The sequence below is a fragment of the Scomber japonicus genome, chromosome 24, assembly GCF_027409825.1.
Source record: "Scomber japonicus isolate fScoJap1 chromosome 24, fScoJap1.pri, whole genome shotgun sequence".
In the NCBI taxonomy this organism is placed as follows: Eukaryota; Metazoa; Chordata; class Actinopteri; order Scombriformes; family Scombridae; genus Scomber; species Scomber japonicus.
This window is the reverse complement of record NC_070601.1, coordinates 10,462,268-10,481,577: the sequence shown is the minus strand read 5'-3', so window position 1 is coordinate 10,481,577 and position 19,310 is coordinate 10,462,268. Positions and strand designations below refer to the sequence as shown.

At 41.3% G+C, this 19,310-nt stretch overlaps 2 protein-coding genes across 2 annotated transcripts in view; one reads left to right on the top strand and one right to left on the bottom strand.

Moving 5' to 3' along the window:
- Window positions 1-12,022, bottom strand: part of LOC128354390 (peripheral plasma membrane protein CASK-like) — a 47,420-nt gene extending 35,398 nt beyond the window's left edge. The window contains exon 1 of the mRNA XM_053314627.1: window positions 11,225-12,022. Coding sequence (XP_053170602.1) covers window positions 11,225-11,283 — 59 coding nt within the window. The 5' untranslated portion in view covers window positions 11,284-12,022. The remainder of the gene's footprint in view (window positions 1-11,224) is intronic.
- A 3,328-nt stretch (window positions 12,023-15,350) lies between these two features.
- Window positions 15,351-19,194, top strand: cenpl (centromere protein L). The gene is made up of 5 exons (XM_053314629.1): window positions 15,351-15,389; window positions 16,151-16,325; window positions 16,471-16,722; window positions 18,074-18,655; window positions 18,737-19,194. The coding sequence occupies exons 1-5, from the start codon at window positions 15,370-15,372 to the stop codon at window positions 18,809-18,811; spliced, it is 1,104 nt and encodes a 367-aa protein (XP_053170604.1). The 5' UTR covers window positions 15,351-15,369; the 3' UTR covers window positions 18,812-19,194.
- Window positions 19,195-19,310: the final 116 nt, after the last annotated feature.

Here is a 19,310-nt window from a genome sequence, read left to right as displayed (position 1 = left end):
GATGTATACAATCTTTTTTTTTCTCATTATGCCAAAGCACCAAACATTAGAGTTTACTGATTAAATCAGTAACAAAGTGGCAGGAACAGACACTAAAAGCTGAAACATTTGTACATTCTCTGTCTCCTATGCCCACTGAGAGTTTTACACACACTGCCGTGTTACAGCTGTTTCCACAGCTCCTGAAGTCTACAATCCTCAGAGGCGGAACCAATGCTACTGCAGACACACAAATATATATTCACACAGACACGATGGCCATTAACACTCTTTGTTTTAAATGAAATTAGCCAACGAACCTGCCTAACAATGTCAGTGTCAACCCAACAGTGAAAACCATTCAGATGAGCTGCGTACTGAGCTGCTCCTCACATCTGCTGTAATAATTAACCCGTACAAACAGAGCAGGCAGCGTGTGCCCGCTGTGGCCCGGAAAACTGTAAAAACACGACACTCTCCCTCTAAGAGTCCACAGGAATTCTAGTGATGATCTGACAACCCCAGCTGACCTTTGCCCGCCCCCTGGTGTGGTGTGATATGCTGTGGCAGCTGTGTTTCCCATTAGAAAAAGGGGCCTCAAAGGTGTGGGGGTGCTGATGGTTTCAGATCTGGGTTTGGCTGGTGGAGGTTTTGGGGAGAGTTAAGTCAGAAGCTGCAGCCCCAGGGATACTAAAGATGCCACAAGAGCACAGCCATCTTGGCACTAATCTAATGTGTGTCAATAAAACTCATTAACACCATAAAACAAGGAGGCAGAGTTGGGGAATCTGCCAAATTTTATGCATCCACCCCATTTGTAATCTTGGCTGTCAATTCAAAAGAGCTCCACTGAGAATCGATTCACAAATGGGGTCTACAACAGTGGTGTATGGCAAGTGGGGGTGGGGGGGGGGGTGGCCGCTATTTAATGTAATAAATTGAAATGCAATTCATGTCATCATCTGACATTAAAAAAAATAATTAAATGACCATTCAGCCATGTACACTATCTATTATACAGTCATTTTAGAGAGCGAGTAAGTGTAAGAGATTTTGTGTGTGTGTGTGTGTGTGTGTGTGTGTGTGCCTGAGTGTGAGGAAGCGGAGAGCCGCATGCCATACTGACATCACCGCAGCTGTGCTGAGTGGGCTCGTACAAAACGCCCACACATGGCTCACATCCGATGGCAGCAGTCATCAAACATTAGCCCCGAGTGGCAATCTTTACAGACTGCTCCTTGGCTCATTTCTGCTCTCTGCTCCATGCAAATCAAACACTGCATGTTAGGTGCCTTTTTTTTTTTTTAAACTATCATGCTGAACATGAGCCAAATCTCCTCTCTGGTCTCTGTTTTTTCTCTCTTCCCGAGCAAGGACAGGACACATCTGTAGCTGCAGACTCAACACCACCAGGATTGTTCTCAAGAGAGAGAAACCATCTTTGCTTAAAGCAGCTCTTAAGCTGTAGCTGGGAGCCAGCAGAACTCACTTTGTTAGTCTGTCCCCAAAAAATTTGGAGAGGGGAAGAATTGTTTGTTCAGCTGCTGGACACAGGAATACAATCTATTTGAGTTTCTCAGGTTGGTTGTTCCTGGGTCCTGCATCTTATCATCTAGGCTGGAACCCACCTCACTACTAACACACACAAACACACAAACACACACACACACAATTATGATTACCACACATTACACAGTGGAATTAACAGTGATTTTCACAAAATAATCAGCAGGCCCAAATGGACGGGAGCACATTTAACTGATTGTTTGTTTAATCTGTACGAATTTTTTTATATTTTGCCACTGATGCTAGTCATTTCAAACAGCTTTAAAATAGCTGAGTTAATGGATAAAAAGCACTGACAGTATCAGTGGTCGTCTATTCATTCTCCAGATGTATTTGACTCCGGCAGAAGGCGTGCAGGGTAAGTGCCGTTTGACCCGCTGCCCAAACTGAGCTCAACTTAAAAAGCTGTTAATTAAACAAGTTCAACAAAGTTCAACACTGTTCAACTGTGCTCTGTGAATGTCTGAGCGACACTAATCCAGAGCGCTTCCTCATATGAATTAAACAACCCTTTAAATTTTAGCGAGGGGAAATTAGTATTCGGGTTGCAAGCTAAAATTTAGAGCAGAGATACCCTCAGGATGTTCCGCAGCTTTGGTAGAAAATCCTTTTTCTTTTGCCACATACGCCAGAGGAGGATCCAGGTTTGTTTAAACCTCCCCTGAAGAGTCTGGCCTTGCTGCCTGAAAGAAAGCTTCAAATTGACATTGTCCATTCACAACTATTGATCTACTGTGTGTGCGGGCATATACTGTACACAGAGAGAGAATTTTATCAAAAAGCCAAGAATATAATAAAGGACAGTGTTTCCCCTATGTACATTCAGCAGCGGCGCACCACCGCTGTTGGATTCTCAGCGCCGCTGCAAAAATGATTGTGCTTAAAGTAACGTGACGTTAACTATGTTGATCACTTGCTCGATTTCATTAGAAGTTGCTAGCAGCTAGTAACTATATAACTTCACTTTTGGCTTCGGTGTAGGCTAGGCTTCATAACACAGCCTGCCCCCTCCCTTCATAAGCTACTGAGGTAGGGGGAGGACAAAAGCAGACAACCCAACTCTCCTGGACGTTCCGGGAGTCTCCAGCATATTGATAGCGGCTCCTTAACGCCCGCAAATGAGACATAACCTCCCGAAATCTGGAGCGAGCAAGCAAGAGCGCGCACTAGAGTGACTGAACGTGTGCACAAAAAACGATGGGTTTTCTATGGCTTTTGCGCGTCATATCAATGATATAATGTCACTGTGGATCATTAACATGTTGCAGTGTGCTCCCTGGTTATAGTTAGTGAACTATCAGCTTCTACCTGCTCAGATCTCACGGTCAGATCTCACATAGTTTTAGGGCTGCAACGATAAGTCGACTATGAAGGGTGGTCGACCAGAAATTTTGTGGTCGTCTAGTCGTATATTATTTTAAGCCACATGTAAAATTGCAATGCACCACCGGAAACATAGGGGGCGATAGCATCTTTGTACAATCCGCGTCCATATTGAACGAAACACTGAAGAAGTTCAATAGCAATGAATGAAGTAGATAGCAGTAGCAACAATGGCTGAAACAGCGGCAGAAGTACACAGTGATGTTAACGTGAGACCGAGAATGTCCAAAGTTTGGGAGTATTTTCGGGAAAATAAACCAAATAAACACGTCAAGTGCACTATCTGCAACACAGAGTTGGCTTACCACGGCAGTACAACGACTATGCATGAACATCTCAAACGAAGACATCCAGGAGTTTTAGCATCCAAAGTTCCGGATGGGTAAGTAGTTGTCTTTTTTTAGCCTAACGTTACCTTTCTTTTAATATAAAGTAACAATACTACATTAAGGCTCCTCTCTTAAAAGATGATGTTAACTTCGTTTGCACGTGCTAGGATAGCCAAAGCCAACAACGACGACCGTCGTCATGTTATGGTGCTAAAACTGTGTTTACCTTTTGTCTGAAGTAACGTTAACGTCATTTTCAGTGACTGAAACCTCCGGTTAAGCCCCATTTGAAAAAAATATGCGTCTTTTTTTTAGATATCTGGCAAACATAGACCTACGTGCAAACGAAGAAGAGTGAACTATTATCACAGGTTACTTAGCTTTAACTCTCTCTACTATAGCCTGAATGTCTCTATGCAAACATATTGTTTTAACGTTATTGTAAACTCATACCGTCACCTCGCCTATGTAAGGTTAACGTTACTTTGCTCTTCTTAATAGCGTGCGTGGTAGATAAACAAGAGTATAAATAATCAGTTTTAGGTCAGTAAATGTTTAATTATGGAGTCATATCCTTAATGACTATGCCTAACTTTAATGTTATTCTATTTTTGCTCTTTTAGATCTTCCAAGCAAAGGCGTGTGGATGACTTTGTTCTGCGAAGAGGCATCTGCACCCCTGAGCTATCCAGAATTCTGACTGAGAGCGTCCTTAACATGCTGGTGCTTGACATGAGGCCCATATCCATGGTGGAGGGTGAAGGGTTTAGGAAAATGTTTCTGACAATCCATCCTGATTATGCATTGCCATCAAGGACACATTTTACCAAATTAATGGAGGGAAAGTATGGAACTTCTGTTGACCAAATTAAAGACATTCTCAGATCAGCAAATGGAAAAATTGCCCTGACAGCCGATGCATGGACTAGTGTTGCCACAGAAGCATACCTTGGCATTACCTGCCATTTTTTAAGTGATGACTGGACCTTCAGAAACTTCTGCCTCACTACAATGCCCCTTGAGGATCGGCACACTGGTGTTAATATTGCTGGTTGGATTGAGCAGAGTTTGGAGAAATTTGAACTCCATCCCTCCAGGATTATTGGGATTGTCCATGATAATGCCCGTAACATTGTGCTGGCTGCCAACATTTTAAAAGACAGACATGGATGGCTGTCTGTCCGATGTGCAGGTCACACCCTGCAGCTGGTAGTCAACCACTCTTTAAAGCAGACCCAAATCAGCAATGCACTTGGAGCAGCAAGGGCTCTTGTGGAGCACTTTAAAAAAAGTGAAATGGCTACCAGCGCACTAAAGGTGAAGCAGAAACAGATGGGGACTCCTGACCACCGTCTTATCCAGGACATCACCACTAGATGGAACAGTACGTATTATATGATTACACGTCTGCTTGAACAAAGATGGCCTGTAACAGCCACTCTGTCCGATCCAACAACAACACAGGCAGGCAAAAGGTACCTGGACCTTAAACCTGATCAGTGGGCCCTCTTGGAAGAACTTGCAAAAGCTCTCGAGGCATTTGAATGTGCCACTGTGTATTTGAGTGGGGAAAGCTATGTGACAATTTCGACCTTGCCACCTCTGTACCAAGGGCTAAAGAAGTCCACCAGTGTTGCCTATGATGCAGTGCCAGTGCAGGCTTTCCAGACTGCTGCCTCATTAGAGCTGACAGAGTACTGCTCTGATCTACTCATGGTCACAGACGATGAGCCAAGCAACTTAATCATGGCAACTGCGCTCGACCCAAGATTCCGCAAACTAAAATTTCTGACACCAGAGGAGAAGTTCTGTGTGCAGAATAAACTTCAAGCCCTAGCTATACAGACATCTGCAGAGAACCAGTCGCAGTCTACATCGTCAGATGATGTTTCATGCACATCCACGACCAATGCACCAAAATCAGCCCTTGATTCACTGCTTGGGTGTGATTCTGACAGTGATGACAGCGATCACCAACAATCACATGACCAACTAGTGACCAACGAGGTAAGTTCATGATCTTGCTTTAGTGGTAAACATCAATTGCAGCATATCTGATTAATTCATCATGCTAATTTCATTTATATCTCTTTCTCTATCTATGATAGGTGCTGATGTACTTTGCTGAGCCACCCATCTCAAAGAGGCAGTGCCCTTTGTCCTGGTGGAAGCTCAACGAGAATAAATATCCTACTCTGTCAGTCTTGGCCAAATCAATGCTATGCATACCTGCTACGTCCACACCTTCTGAGCGCCTCTTCTCAGCAGCGGGTAACATCGTCTCTAAGAAGAGAGCTAGTCTCGACCCAGAACATGTTGACATGTTGACTTTTATGCATTGCAACAAGGTCTAAATTCATTTTGTTTAGCCTACATATTTTTCCTGGACTGGACACAGAAATGGGACTTTAAGTTAAATTATTCCTTTTTTTTTTTTTTTTTAAAGAATTCATGGCCTGAAAGACATTTTATTTTCTATTGAGGACTGCACTGTATTTTTGGTTGTGTATTGCAATAAGTCTTATTTAAGCATTTATTTTTCTACTCAAAAACTGGACACAGGAATGGCACTTTAAGTTAAATTATTACTCTCTTTTTTTCTTAAGGCTTGTTTACAAAGTCATATTACCATATACTTGAAAGACTCCTGCATTTTATTTTCTATCAAGGAAAGGCCGTTGCACTTTATTTTCAGTAAATAAGTTCAGGCTTATTTAAGCATTTATTTTTCTACTCAAAAAAGTATGAGTTTGAAAGTATGTTTGAGTATGTTTACTCAAAGTTAATTTTGTTAACATTGATGTAATAAAATGCATCAGCTGTTATTATGTTGCCAGACATTCTGTCCATCTCTTCACTAAGTGAATACTATTATATGCATCAATAGTGGACACATTGCTTTTAATATTTGTCACAAAGCTCAATACACATAAATATACACTGGTTTTCAATGAAATCCTCTTAATAGCCAACTGTGTTAAAAGCGGGAAACGTAGCAAATAAATAATCGATAATCGGTGACTAATCGAAAAATTAGATTATAGATTAGTCGACTACAAAAATAGTCGTTAGTTGCAGCCCTACATAGTTTGATGGAAAAAGTAAAACTGGTTACTAGAAAAATAAACCATTATTATTTATCTTTTATTTACAGAAAATACCTATTTTTGTGTAGCATACATGTGTATGTTATTTTGTTAAATTATTTATAATTTAATATTACTTAAACAGCTCAGGGACGTCCAAGCAGCGACATGTTGTTTGGGCACTTCTTTGCATTGTCAATTTGAAATAATATTTTTGTTTTTGAATGGAGGGGTGGAAATTTAAAATATATTTTTTATCCGATTCATCGGAAAAATAATTGACTGATTAATCGGTTATCAAAATATTCATTAATTGCAGCTCTATTATTCTTCAAATTTTTCTTCCAGGGGAGCATACCCCCGGACCCCCCTAGTGTTGCCAGGTTACCGACACACAGCACCGCTGCTACAAAAAATTCTAGGGGAAACGCTGAAGGAAATCAATGACGACTGCCTTTCTTATATAATAAACAACTGTCTATATGTTACACAGCACCACATATCACTTTTCAAGCTGAAGATATCCTGAGAAGACTTACATGACTTTTTAATGATGCAAAAATGACTCTCCTGATACCGTCTATCCTCCATTAAAACAGATGGGAATATGACAGTGATGCTTTATTGATCCCAGCAAGAATTCAGTGTATTGCTTGAGGACACCTCAGCTGTGGATGTTTGCCAATGCGGGGGCTTCAACCCGGGGTTTTCCTGCTGAATGATAGTCCTAAACCCCCCTTTTACATATACGAGGAAACAGATTAGTAGCGAGACCTCTTTATGTACAATCTAAAATGGCAAAACCACCAAATATGGCCTCACGGTGTGCCCCAATAAACTACGCTAAACTATGCTCTATCCCTGTGGTTTGTGGCTAGTTAAATATACTGTTTTAATAATCCATTCATAGTTTATGTGATTTAATAAGCAGTAAATGCCAAACATTCCTCAGCCCTAGCTTATCTAATGTGGGTATTTATTTAGTGCTTGACTCTTTACATAACTGCAAATGAAATCTTATAATTTTCAGTTGCAAGTTATGATTTGCATTTAACACCGTTTGCTGATATTTTCACACTAACATCTGAAAATTTAAGCTGGCTTGAAATAACTTGACGAATATAGACACATAGATATTCTCTTCTCGTCACATGTTGACACACATCAGACAAATCAGTCACCAAAATGAGCAAATATGTCAAGCTACTAATTAAACCAGTTTGAAGCTACTGAAAATAGCTGATAAAGTATAATTATAGTTGTTATTTAACTGCTTAAAGTTAAGATAAGCTACAGCAAACGCTATTAGTGACCGAAAAAACCTGCAGAAAAGCATTTTGGAAAGGATTTGTGTACTAAAGGTTGCATCTGTTTGGGGAGAAACTGTCATTAGACCTCTCCAAGCTAAAAAAAAAATCAATGAGAAATTTAACATTTAAGTGTTGTCCAAGCAATTTAAATAACCAACCCAGAAAAAGCCAGAGGACTGATTACTGATTACTTCAGTGGTTTAGAGAGAGTCACACATCCCAATATCCTTGGCTTTAATGAGCACCCCCAGGGCTGAAATAAAGCACGCTGTGACTCCAATAGTGCTTCTCAACAACCTAAATCCCATTCAAACACAATAATTACACACAGAGTTGCTTCATTGCTTTGCTAACAGTTAAACTAGAGCTGAAAAGAAAAGAAAAGACCTGTGGTTACTGCGTTGTGTCATATGTCATGTATTTACTACCTAAACTACAAACAATGAGCACATAATGAGCGAGGCCTGCACCACCTACTTACGCCTGTTCAATAGCCCGTGTCATCTTTCACTGCAGTTAATCCAGTCAGAAGTCCAAATGACACCTGACCTGTCTGATCTTCCTCTGCTGAAATAAGGCTAGTGTAACCACAGGGGAGCTGAGTGAACATTTACATGCATAGGCTGTAAAAATCAAACACGGCCCCGTGTGTCTCTTTATTGCAACGCTGCACAGACATATGCAGTTCTTGCTGTTGCCATGCAACTATAAGACCTGATGAATCCAGGGTCCAACTTTCGAAAGTTCAAATACTTCTTACGCTTTGAGTTCTGTGCTGCACTGAAACAAGTGGAGTAGTAGCTTATATTGGCGCTTTCATATGTATTCACACGGCGCTTCAATGCAATCTAAAAAAAAGACATACCTACACTATATCAAAGCCACATCAGGAAAATAACATCAGAGCAAAAATGTTAATAATAAGCCAATAATTTCCCACAAACACAAAAAACTTTCTCCAAATGAACTTACTAACCGTCTTTCAGTAGAAATCACTGTGAACATGCCTCTCCTTACGATCCCAGTTTAGGAGAGATGATTACTGAACACTGATGGCAACACAGTGCTCTCAATCCCACCCAGCCTGGCCGCTTCTCTCCGACACAAGCCGATCAGGGACAATAATAGACAACTCCTCTGTACAACAATAGAAGTCTAAGGGAGGGACAGGCTGGATAATAGGGTTTATGTACATGTTTGAATGGAGCTGAGGTCAAAGGTCAGCAAGAGACACGCGGGTCTAGAACGGCACGAGATCATCCAATAATGTGAGACAGTCACCATGACAACTGTTACATTCTTATGGCAGGAGGTAAAGGACAAACTAATTACAACAAACTTATTAGGATTAGTTAATGTCACCCACTCTAGCACATTTCAATTAGTGCGCTCTGTTCAGAGTGTAGAAGAAGCCTTCATCAAGGTCAGATTTTTGACACTTTAACCTACAAAACTTTCATATTGGTTGGATATTTCTGATGCGTCTCAGATTCATACTCACATATTCAGATTTCATACAAAGGATAAGGACATGGCAAACTGCAGTAAGAGGAAGAGACCTTCATTACGAGTCAATTTAACCCACCTAATGGCTAAATTACATCCAGCCATCTATCATCTTGGTGTGGAGATATATCTGGCTATCCCCTAACATGACTAAATGACCTGTCTCCTGTTCAAAAACATACTTCGGCAAAGGAAGAGCAGGAGCAGGAATATCTTCTACCCAGAAAGGATACTGTTGATGGCTTCCTGTGGCTATTAAGCATTTTCAATTTCACTTTTTTATTAATCAAAATCTTCAGCTTTCAGCTGTCTGCCATGTTGTCCACTACCTACAGTGGTGCTGAACAAACAAACAAAAGTAGGAGATGGCAGAGTGCTGCAGTCAATGTCCGCTGGCATTATTTATATCCTTAGCCTCAGGGCCATCCCATTCCCCAACTCCACTTGTCTCCATTGATCTGCCTCAGCCTCTCTTCCCCTCCCCTCCCACCTCAGCACTGAGGAAAAATGATCCCCTCCTTCTTCCTGCAACACATCCCAAGACACCCGGACTCAACACACTTGATCCATCAACTGTGTTTCACAAAAGAACTGGCAGGATAAGAGGGATTTTCTGGTCTTTTCAGTGACATAAATGTGGCATCCTGCTTCTTTACTAAAGCTTAAGATATTCTCCAGACTGCTCCCATCTCATGTATTACTCCTCTACTGTCCTAAGTGAAAGGTGGGACTGGAAGGTGTTGCAAATACTGTATGTCTCAGTGTTTGCTTTTGGCTACCAAATGAGTGGAGGTTACTAACTCATCTTCCACTTTGGTACTCCATGCTGTTCATTCAGGTGTTACCATACAGATTGATAATTGCCACTAAAAAGAGCAGCTGGAATCAAACTTTGCTTATCTGAGAGCTAAGATGATAAAACAATTTATCAAGAAAAAAAGATACAAAAAAAAGAGTCAAAATCAGGAAAGTAAAATGTGGAATCTATCATTCACATAAGGCTGGTTACAAGAAATCTTTCCACTTTCCTGTATTTACTTCCCTTATTGTTCTGTCAAATACAACCATAAAAATCAGCAGATGAAATGCATTGTTACTGCACCTCTTCTGCCAGTGGCTCATTGTATCCGTTACTGGGACTCCAAGGTAGTGGTCCTGGACCAACCATCAATTAGTAACCAAGGCAACGGGAAATCTCAGGATAAAGAACGGAGCCTGGGGGTCTAGAGAGAGTGTGCCTCTTTCCCCTAGCACAAACTTAATGGACCCTCAGACCTCCAGTAAGTAGAGCTTGCAGGGGGGAGGGGACTGACCGGTGGTAGCCCAGGGCTGTGATGGGCCTGTCAGCCTTCACGCCTCACTTCCAGGAAGAGTGAAGGAGCCGCCACACAGTAAGTGACATGCATACTGTGGCAATTTTAATGGCACTTTGAAGTCTTGAATGTTTTCAATGTGCATCTGCCAGTCTCCTGTTTTTTTTGACACCCACTGAGTGTTTAACCAGCTAACCAGTCTGCCTGTGACTGTATATAGGTATGGCTAATGTAAAACAAAGTTTAGGAGAACTGAAAAACATGTCTACTCTCTTCAACTGTGCAGCCAGGTGATGATTTCACATACTCCAGGTTTTTAAATCCCTGCTGATAGTCTGTCATCACAAATTAAGAATTAATTCCTTTGCCAACCATAGAAAAATAGCATCAGTAGAACATTAGTAGAGATTTGTGGCATAAACTTGCCTTATTTCCAACTATGCAGTACATTGAAACAAAGTGGAGGGACAAGAGTGCTCTACATTCTCAACCTTTAATCCAAAAAGTTTGTACTCAATCTTCATGTTATGTGAAAGACCACTGCACTAAAAAAGTGACCTCACCTCACCCACCCTGCAAACTTTCCCCTTGAAAAAACCTGCAGGCCCACACATGAAAATACACACCATCCCTGCCAATTAGCGACGCCACTTGCAGCTGGGCTTGAGTGTGAGCAAATGGAGGTGACAAATGTTTGAACACGCAAAAACAAGGCTTGAGAGGGTGGACAGGTTATAAAAAACACTACTTACTTTCCAATCACCTCACACAGCTCGTAGACATCCTCAAACAGCACGTCGTCGTCCGCCATGGTGTACAGGTAAACGAGGATGCTCTAGACAAGATATTCCTCCCACACCACGGGTTTTTTGAAGGATGAATGGGAGATACTACTGTGCACGGCTCTTGGTAATTAAAAGCAGGAACACCAGCGGCCACTCGAAGAGTCCAAGTTAGCCGGCTAGCCACATTAGCTGAGGCTGTCACTCCGCGGCCCCACCTTCTCCCGAGCTGCTCTCCTGCTCTCCCGGCTAGCCAGCGAGCTAGCTAAATAGTAACCACAGACCAGACCCCAGGGCGTGGAGATTTCCTCGCTCGTTTGCAGAAATAAAACCCCTCCTCGCATGCCTCAGGTCTGCATGTTACCGCCGGATATCGCCAGGTAGTAGTGGTATCCCTCAGCAGCATCCGCGGACACTTCACCGCACCGACCGAGATGCTCCCTTCACCGCAAGCTCTGGAAAATGGTTGGCTAGCGGGGTTATTACGAGCTAGCTGTCGATGGTATAACCGGTTGGCTCGCTCCGTTATTGGCGCTGTGCACACCCAGTGTATCACAGATAGCTTATCCCAACGGAAAAAACGTAATGTAATGTGACCGAGCTGCGGTATGCTTCAGCTTCCCGAGCCCAAACGAAACACCTTCACGTTCATATCGACGACCGCCCCGTTGCATACATCGTCTACGCTTGTGAATTATTGAAATTATACCCCAACACAGCCGACCCCTTCGTCCACCGTTGCTTCCAGTTCAGATGCTGGCTGGCTGGCTGGCTTTGACTGGCTGTTCCTCCGACTTCCAGAAACCCCAGGCTCCTCCCTCTGTCATCCAAGAAACTGGTCCAGTCCGAGCCGAAATGGCACCGTGTAATGGGGGCTCAGAAAACCGCGCTTTCGGCGACACTCGAGCCAAGATGGCGTAGAGTGGGGGTCCGATTTAGGCGCAGTTTCCTAATCTCTTCCAACGGTTGCATCCAGTCTATCCCGCGCAGGCGCAAACTGTCCAAACCCCATCACCTTACGTCAGCCTTTCTCGTTCTTATCTCCATCCTTTTAACATGCAGTTTATACCACTCTAAATTTTCTCGGTTCTCATATATCGACTGTCATATAGGCTATTGTGATATGAATAAACCTTTTTATCCACATATAACATGAAGATGGAAGATTGCATTTTCTATTCAATGATTCCCAAATTCCCATGGGTCCTCAGGGAGGTTCCTCAGTAAAATTAAGGACAGCTTAGTGTCTGTATTATTGAATTTATTTGAAGCTCTTGGACAGTGGCACAGGTGTGTTATGATTCTGAACCCACAGGAATTTGTATAATCATCAAGCACTGTCTTATCAAATGGGTAACGTTTTGGCAAAAGGCCCCAGAGGAAGGTGTTAGAGACACTTAATGTGCAATAATGTTAGGATTAAGTCCATTTACTGTCATATAATCTTTCTGCAGGTGCAGGATTTCCTCTGGAGCAGGTGCGGGGACACAGGTGCAGTTTCCTCAGGTGTGGGAAGACAAACCCTGAGATGTGTTGGTGATGCCCCCTAGAGGTGTTGATGGGAATCATAATCCTCCCATTTTGAGCATCATCTGAATGCCAATACATTTTAACACAGCACGAGGAAAGACTGGAACAAATGAATGTGAAGTTCTGACACAGACTATAGGTTTAAACAACACCACTTTATAATGGTGCAATAGTCCTACGTCATCAATTATATTTACACGTAATGAATAAAAATCTGTTTGTTAAATGTGTGAGTGTTACTCCACCATATTCAGCAGCCTTCTACACAATAAATATTCAGTATCATTATTCAGTATTCATCAAGTAGGTTATAACCAAAAATATTTTCTTTTTCATTTGGGAAATTCAACTTTTCCACTCCATGCAAACAAACATACACTAGAAAATGACAGAAGCTATCAATTGAATTAAATAATATTGAGCTTTTGGAGAAATTAATACCAATTAGAGACAAAAACGCACATAAAGAGAACTTTTAGCTGGACAACAAATACGTTCCTCATGGCAAAACTTCTCCCAAGCAGAGATGTGAACTGAGCCATGCAGAAGGGGGTAAATAAAGACATTTTGTGCCACTAGAGTGCGCTGTTCTCTCATGGTACCCTCTGCAGTTTCCATGGTGCTGTATCCCTTCTGCTCACACATCATCTGCAAGCTTCCCCCATTGGTTAATGCCCACCAGCAGCTACTGGTAACCTGATTGGCTGTTGATGTGGTCATCATACTGTATATATGGGAGTGTATGTGCTATTGAAAACCCAGTCATTCAATGCACAGGTATTTTTGCAAGACATACACATGTAAAAACACGAACACAGTGGGCCTCACACAATTGTAAGGTAATGGCAAGTGGGAGAAACAAAAGAGGAGATAATATGGCAAGAAGGAGATAAACTAAAGAAGAGGAAAAAGTGGGGAAGCACCATAGATGGGGAGAAATAAAGAAAATAGCACAGTTTCCATGGCAACAGGGAGGGGAATGGTTTTGGTGGTTGTATGTGAAACTGGCTAGTGAAACTCTCTCTCTCTCTCTCTCTCTCTCTCTCTCTCTCTCTCTCTCTCTCTCTCTCTCTCTCTCTCTCTCTCTCTCTCTCTCTCACACACACACACACACACAATATTGTTTTTGTCACTTAAAACAACATTGACTTATATTAAATCCAAGCAGACTTACTCTAACTTCAGTCATATCACCATATGCCCAACCCAAACCCTTACCCTAACCTTTACCCTAACCTAAACTTTGACCAAAGCACAAGACATGTTTTAAGATTTAGCTATGTAAAATATTTTACTTTGAATCATAATTTGTGTCTGATATGGTTTTTCCAAAAATAAATGATGATATCTATTCCTCCAGAAACTATAAATATGAAAATATACATCTATTTATTTGAGGATGTTTAACTGCGAGACAAATGATGTGTCCTACTTCAATGTAAAGTCCATTCTTACTGTCTGTGCAATGGAGGCTTCAAATTTCAACATATACCAGACCAGGACTGGCTACCAAACTTGTTGTGATGTTACAGATCCTCTTTACCCCTCTGCCCCTTAAGATTCAATTTCAATAGGGACAGAAAAAATTTCCACCTTCAGCAGATGAATGTGAAAAGCAACCTTCTAGTGTTTTCTGCACATTCTGCACAATGAAGCTCAAACATTCAACTGTAGGAACAAGAAGGAAATCACATTCTTGAGTGAAGGAATTCAATGTTTACCTTGAGCACCTTCGGTTTTGAAAGAATAAAGTTTATTTATTATTATTACAACTACACACAAATAGTCTACACAGTTTATGAATGTACATTTATACGATCTAAAACTTTTCTGCCATACATTTCTTCATTCATTTCCTTTCTGAAGCTGCAGGAATCAGAACAATAGATTGCATTTTTCAAAGCCTGTTCATACCATTCTATCTCCTTATTTCAGTTTGTATTTGTCCTTGTTTTCTTGTGTTTCTCACAATTCTCATGTTTTATATCTGTGGTGATTTTAGACCCTTTCAAAGGCGCTCACGCACCCCTAAATTTGATCTCAGCACCCCTACAAATAAATAAATAATTGTGAGCCTGTCTGTCAGAGATGTTTTTATTTAAACCATTAGACTAAGTACATTTAAGTCTAATGTACTTTGGATAGTTCTGTTATTAATATTGTCTTTCCCTCAAGGTTCATTAACTATTTTAGGGTCCTCTCTGTAGAAATCTGTGATTGTTTATTCTTAACCAATTGTATCATACACTATAGTAGACCACTCTACTATGTATTAATTTTTCTTGTTGTCATTTACGTTATCCAGTCAAATTAGTAGTTTAGCAGAGGGGTTTGAACACGTGCAGCCGGGCATTGTATGTCATATTCTCATTAGGAAAGGTCTAATCCTAGAATTGCCCCTGTTTTATATTTTCTTTACTTAAAACAATGTGAGTTAAAAAAAAAAATCCTTGTTCTGTTTGGATTCATGTGATTGGTCGATACTAACCGCGCAGACTTCTGGGAAAGCCATAGACTATATAAGGAGAAAGCGCGATATTCAAATCTATTTCCGGTTTCAGTCTGCTACGGTCGATAACGCAGACATGGAGCGACACCAAAGCAGGTACAACTTTATGTTTCATTGCAAAAAAAATCACCTTGAAATATGTTAGTGTTGTGTTTCGCGACAACTAAAACATCATAATTGTATTACTCGTGTAGCAGCCCCGAAACATGCCGCTTTCTGCTGTAACATTACCTAAACGATGTGTACATGTTTCTCGTATTAATGCAGTAGTTTCCCTACAAAATGTGTGCAGAAAGTACTCTATGATCACTTCTACTGAGAAAATTGGCGCATTCATCTAACGTTTCGCTTTACATTTGTAGTTATTTTCTTTCCAAATGTGATAAGTGCACGTACCGTATTTGGACAGTGTTTCCTCGAGCTATGCTATTGCTAACAGGTCATATCATCATAACAAAGCAGGGCTGTGGTCTCTGTGTGTTGTGCTCCTGCTGTTCTGGAAGAAACATTCATTTACGTGGAAACTGTAGATCTAAAAAAAATGTCTTCAGACGGTTTAAAATATTATAATACTCTGACTTTAATCATTAAATTGGTGTTTGACATGTTGCACATTTTTGAGTGGAGGAGGACCTTAAGTATCACCACTTATTTTATGAGCATCAAATATTCTTCTGTAAGAGTTTGTAATTTCATAGTGTAAGAATTCTTGATCATAGCAATAGCACATATACCCTATATTGAACCACAATTAGGCTGCAGGTTCTACAGATAGCAATGCAGTGCCTACCTGTATTACTTACTTGCATGATAAACATCAGAGGAAGCTGATGTGGTGATCTGTGTATGGTGTCCAGTGTGACGAGGACTCCCCTCAACAGTGTTGTAGTCCAGAGGAGGAGCAAAAGTAAGAGCTACCGGCAGTCTTACCGCAGCTGCTTGGGTGCTACTTCACGTCTTGGCTTCACCCCGGCGTTGACAGCACAGAGGCTCAACGCCAGCAGAAGAGCTCCAAAGTCACACGATATCACAGTGAGTCACCCCAGGCCATTGCTTTACATGTTTGTCAGTTATTATTTTATGAAACGCACATAATCACTGGCTACATTTTCATTTCTGATGAGTGAAACACAGAATGGTCATCTCAATACTCTCCTTTCCTTTTTTATTGTTAAAGGAGAAGGTGAACCCTAAGCATCTAGACTTACTGACGAAAACAGAGTGGCAGCTGTCCTACGTTACTCCTCTCTACCAGTTCAGACACACCCAGCTGAAGAGCTACTCCAGACAGCTCTCTGCATTTATCGCTGCAGAGAAGCAGCAAGGTTTGGCTGTGGAGGTGGATGGATCGCACAGCTACAGAGTCTCCTTCTCCGTGGTGCAGGGGATGGTCGAGACAGACCACGATGCTGAGACCATCCTCATACAGGTAAGCGTAGGATCTGTAGAGGCAAAGGAAAGCCATTCTCAGTTGTTTAGCTGTATGGTACAGATTTCCATATGTCACATTCACATGAGACAAAATACACTTCTTATACAAACTGTGATGCATTGATTTAAGATTAGATAACTAACTGAATTAGCTTGAAATAATTGAATCTTGAAGGATTGAAGGTGCTCAAGTGTGAGTCTAGGAAGCCCTGATTTGTTTAAAGAAGAGAAATCTGGTTCTTGAGTTCTTCTCTGAGCTTCATAACACAGGTTGGTGGAAGTGTGTCATGGGTTGAATGAAGGAGATTTCTAACAACCTTAGAAGAGAAGTTGCTATATATACTCATCAGGCTGGAAAAGGTTACAAAACCATTTTGACACCACCATCAGGCAGACTGTAGAAATGGAAGATATCCAACACCAGTGTTACCTTCCCCAGGAGTGGTTGGACAACAAATATCACATCAAGAGCAACGCATGTAATAGTCTGGGAGGTCACAAGGGACTCCAGGCTAACATCTAGGAAACTAAAGGCCTTTTATTGCAGTGGTTACAGTCAATGTTCATGAGTCCAACATCAGGAGAACACTGAACGTCTATAGTGTGTGGGTAATAGTTACAAATAGAAAGCCACAACTGAAAGACCACTGCTGCTGTCTATGGTTTGCTTAAGACCACACAGATAAGCCAGAAGGCAACTAGAAAAATGTGGTGTGGACGCATGAGACCAAAATCAAACTTGAGAAGCATTTTGTTTGGCAATGAGCAAACACTGCATTCCCACATGAGAGCCTCATCTCAACTGTGAAACACAACAGGCAACTGGCAACAGTATTTTGAGTTTTGAGTTGTACCAGCAAATTCTACAGGAAAATGTCAAGATAGGAAAGATGATCACACCACTTACTGAAAGCAAGGGTACTTTTTGCCTCACACAAATAGGAAAGATAGATGATGTAATACTTTTCCTCAATAAATAAATGAATACATTGAATGTTTTTTATCTCATTTGTTTAATTAGGTTCACTTTATCTAGTTTTAAGAGTTGTGTAGAAATCTAATCATGTTTCAGGTCATATTTATGCTGATATAGGAAAGATTGTAAAGTGTTCACAAACTTTCAAGCAGCACTGTATTTCAGGAACAAAATAGACTAAACATGTAGTAGCATCATTTAAAAAATCCTTCAGATATCATTTGGATAAAAACATGGACTTGGTATTTGTACAGCAGATGCATCTCAATCCAGTCAGCTACAAGAAACCGTTCAGTCAGTGACATGTATTGAGTATGTATTTTTTTTTGTGTGTGTGTGTGACTAACTAACATGTATTGTCTTCTCACCACAGATCCATTCAAATCCTATGTTTGCCAGGCAGGACGAGCCACTGAAGTCTGTGTGGAGAGGCTACCTCACTTGTATCAACGGCAACCCCGACTACATCCGCTCACTGCTAAAAGACTTTATCTGTCTGCCGCTCTTTGGCAGCAGTGGGCCAGAGGGTCTCACCTGTTTGGTCAAATCCTGGTTCCAGAAGACCTTTGACTGCTACTTTGGCCCGTTGGAGATCAGCGATACGAGCCTGAGGTGGCTGGTGGCGTTATGGACAAACTGCCACATGGAGTCCAACATCCAGCACCTCAAAATGATTTGGACTCTTCCAGCTGTGCCACCACTGCAGATCACCTACACAGTTAACCCCCAAGACGCCTGGGAGCTGTGGAGCAGTGTGAGAAAGGCTCACCAGGAGGAGAACGAGGGAGGAGAGGACGCGAAAGATGAGACTATTGTTGATATTGAGGAGGTGATGAGTTTCATGCAGCAGCTGAAGAGCCACTTCTACAGACACTTCAGGCTGGATCTATCTGCAGGAAGCCTTAACCAGGTGTCCACAGCACTGGGCTCAGCCAAGAGCAACGGTCGAATCAAGGTACCATCTCACAGAAACCATTTTAAGCAACACACACACGAGGTTTGTAAGTGTACTAATAATTATTTCCTTTCATTTCAGATTTCAAACAGCAAATACATGATCACCACCCTGACACTATTGACAGAGTGTGCCCTTCTCAAAATGCCCATCTGAGTGTGACTGGGGGGAAAAAAAGAAGAACACTGTATACTATATTGCAACAGCAGTATTCATTTAAAGACTGGACATGCAGATTCATATTGCAGATTACTAAACTTGTCTCCTTTTTTTTTCTCTTTATCTTAATTTCTCCTGTGTTGAGGAATTTGTCTGCATGTTTGCTTTTGCTTTGTCATGTTTTTGTCCTTGTGAAGCACTTTTACATCAGTTAAATTGGTGAGAACTTGAGGCCATTAATGTGACTCAGTTTCTAATTATGTTCCTATTAGTCTGCTGTGTTGTCAAACGTGCAGGTTTCACCCTCACTCCCCTTCTTGTAAACTATACTGTATATATTCATGTGTGTTTATATATTTTTCATTTATAGTTATAATAAAAGCAAAACAGCATCCAGTGTGGTGGTTAAGTTTCGCTGGTGTATCATAAAATGACAGGAGTGGGGAAATCCAATCTAAAAACACATGACAAACGAACCCCTTCAAGCAGCTGTGGG

Excerpts from the sequence above, each read along its gene's own strand:
- cenpl (XM_053314629.1), top strand. The coding sequence starts at position 15,370 with ATGGAGCGACACCAAAGCAG. Across the intron at positions 15,390-16,150 it reads ATGGAGCGACACCAAAGCAG|TGTGACGAGGACTCCCCTCA; the intron begins GTACAACTTTAT and ends TATGGTGTCCAG. Across the intron at positions 16,326-16,470 it reads CAAAGTCACACGATATCACA|GAGAAGGTGAACCCTAAGCA; the intron begins GTGAGTCACCCC and ends TTATTGTTAAAG.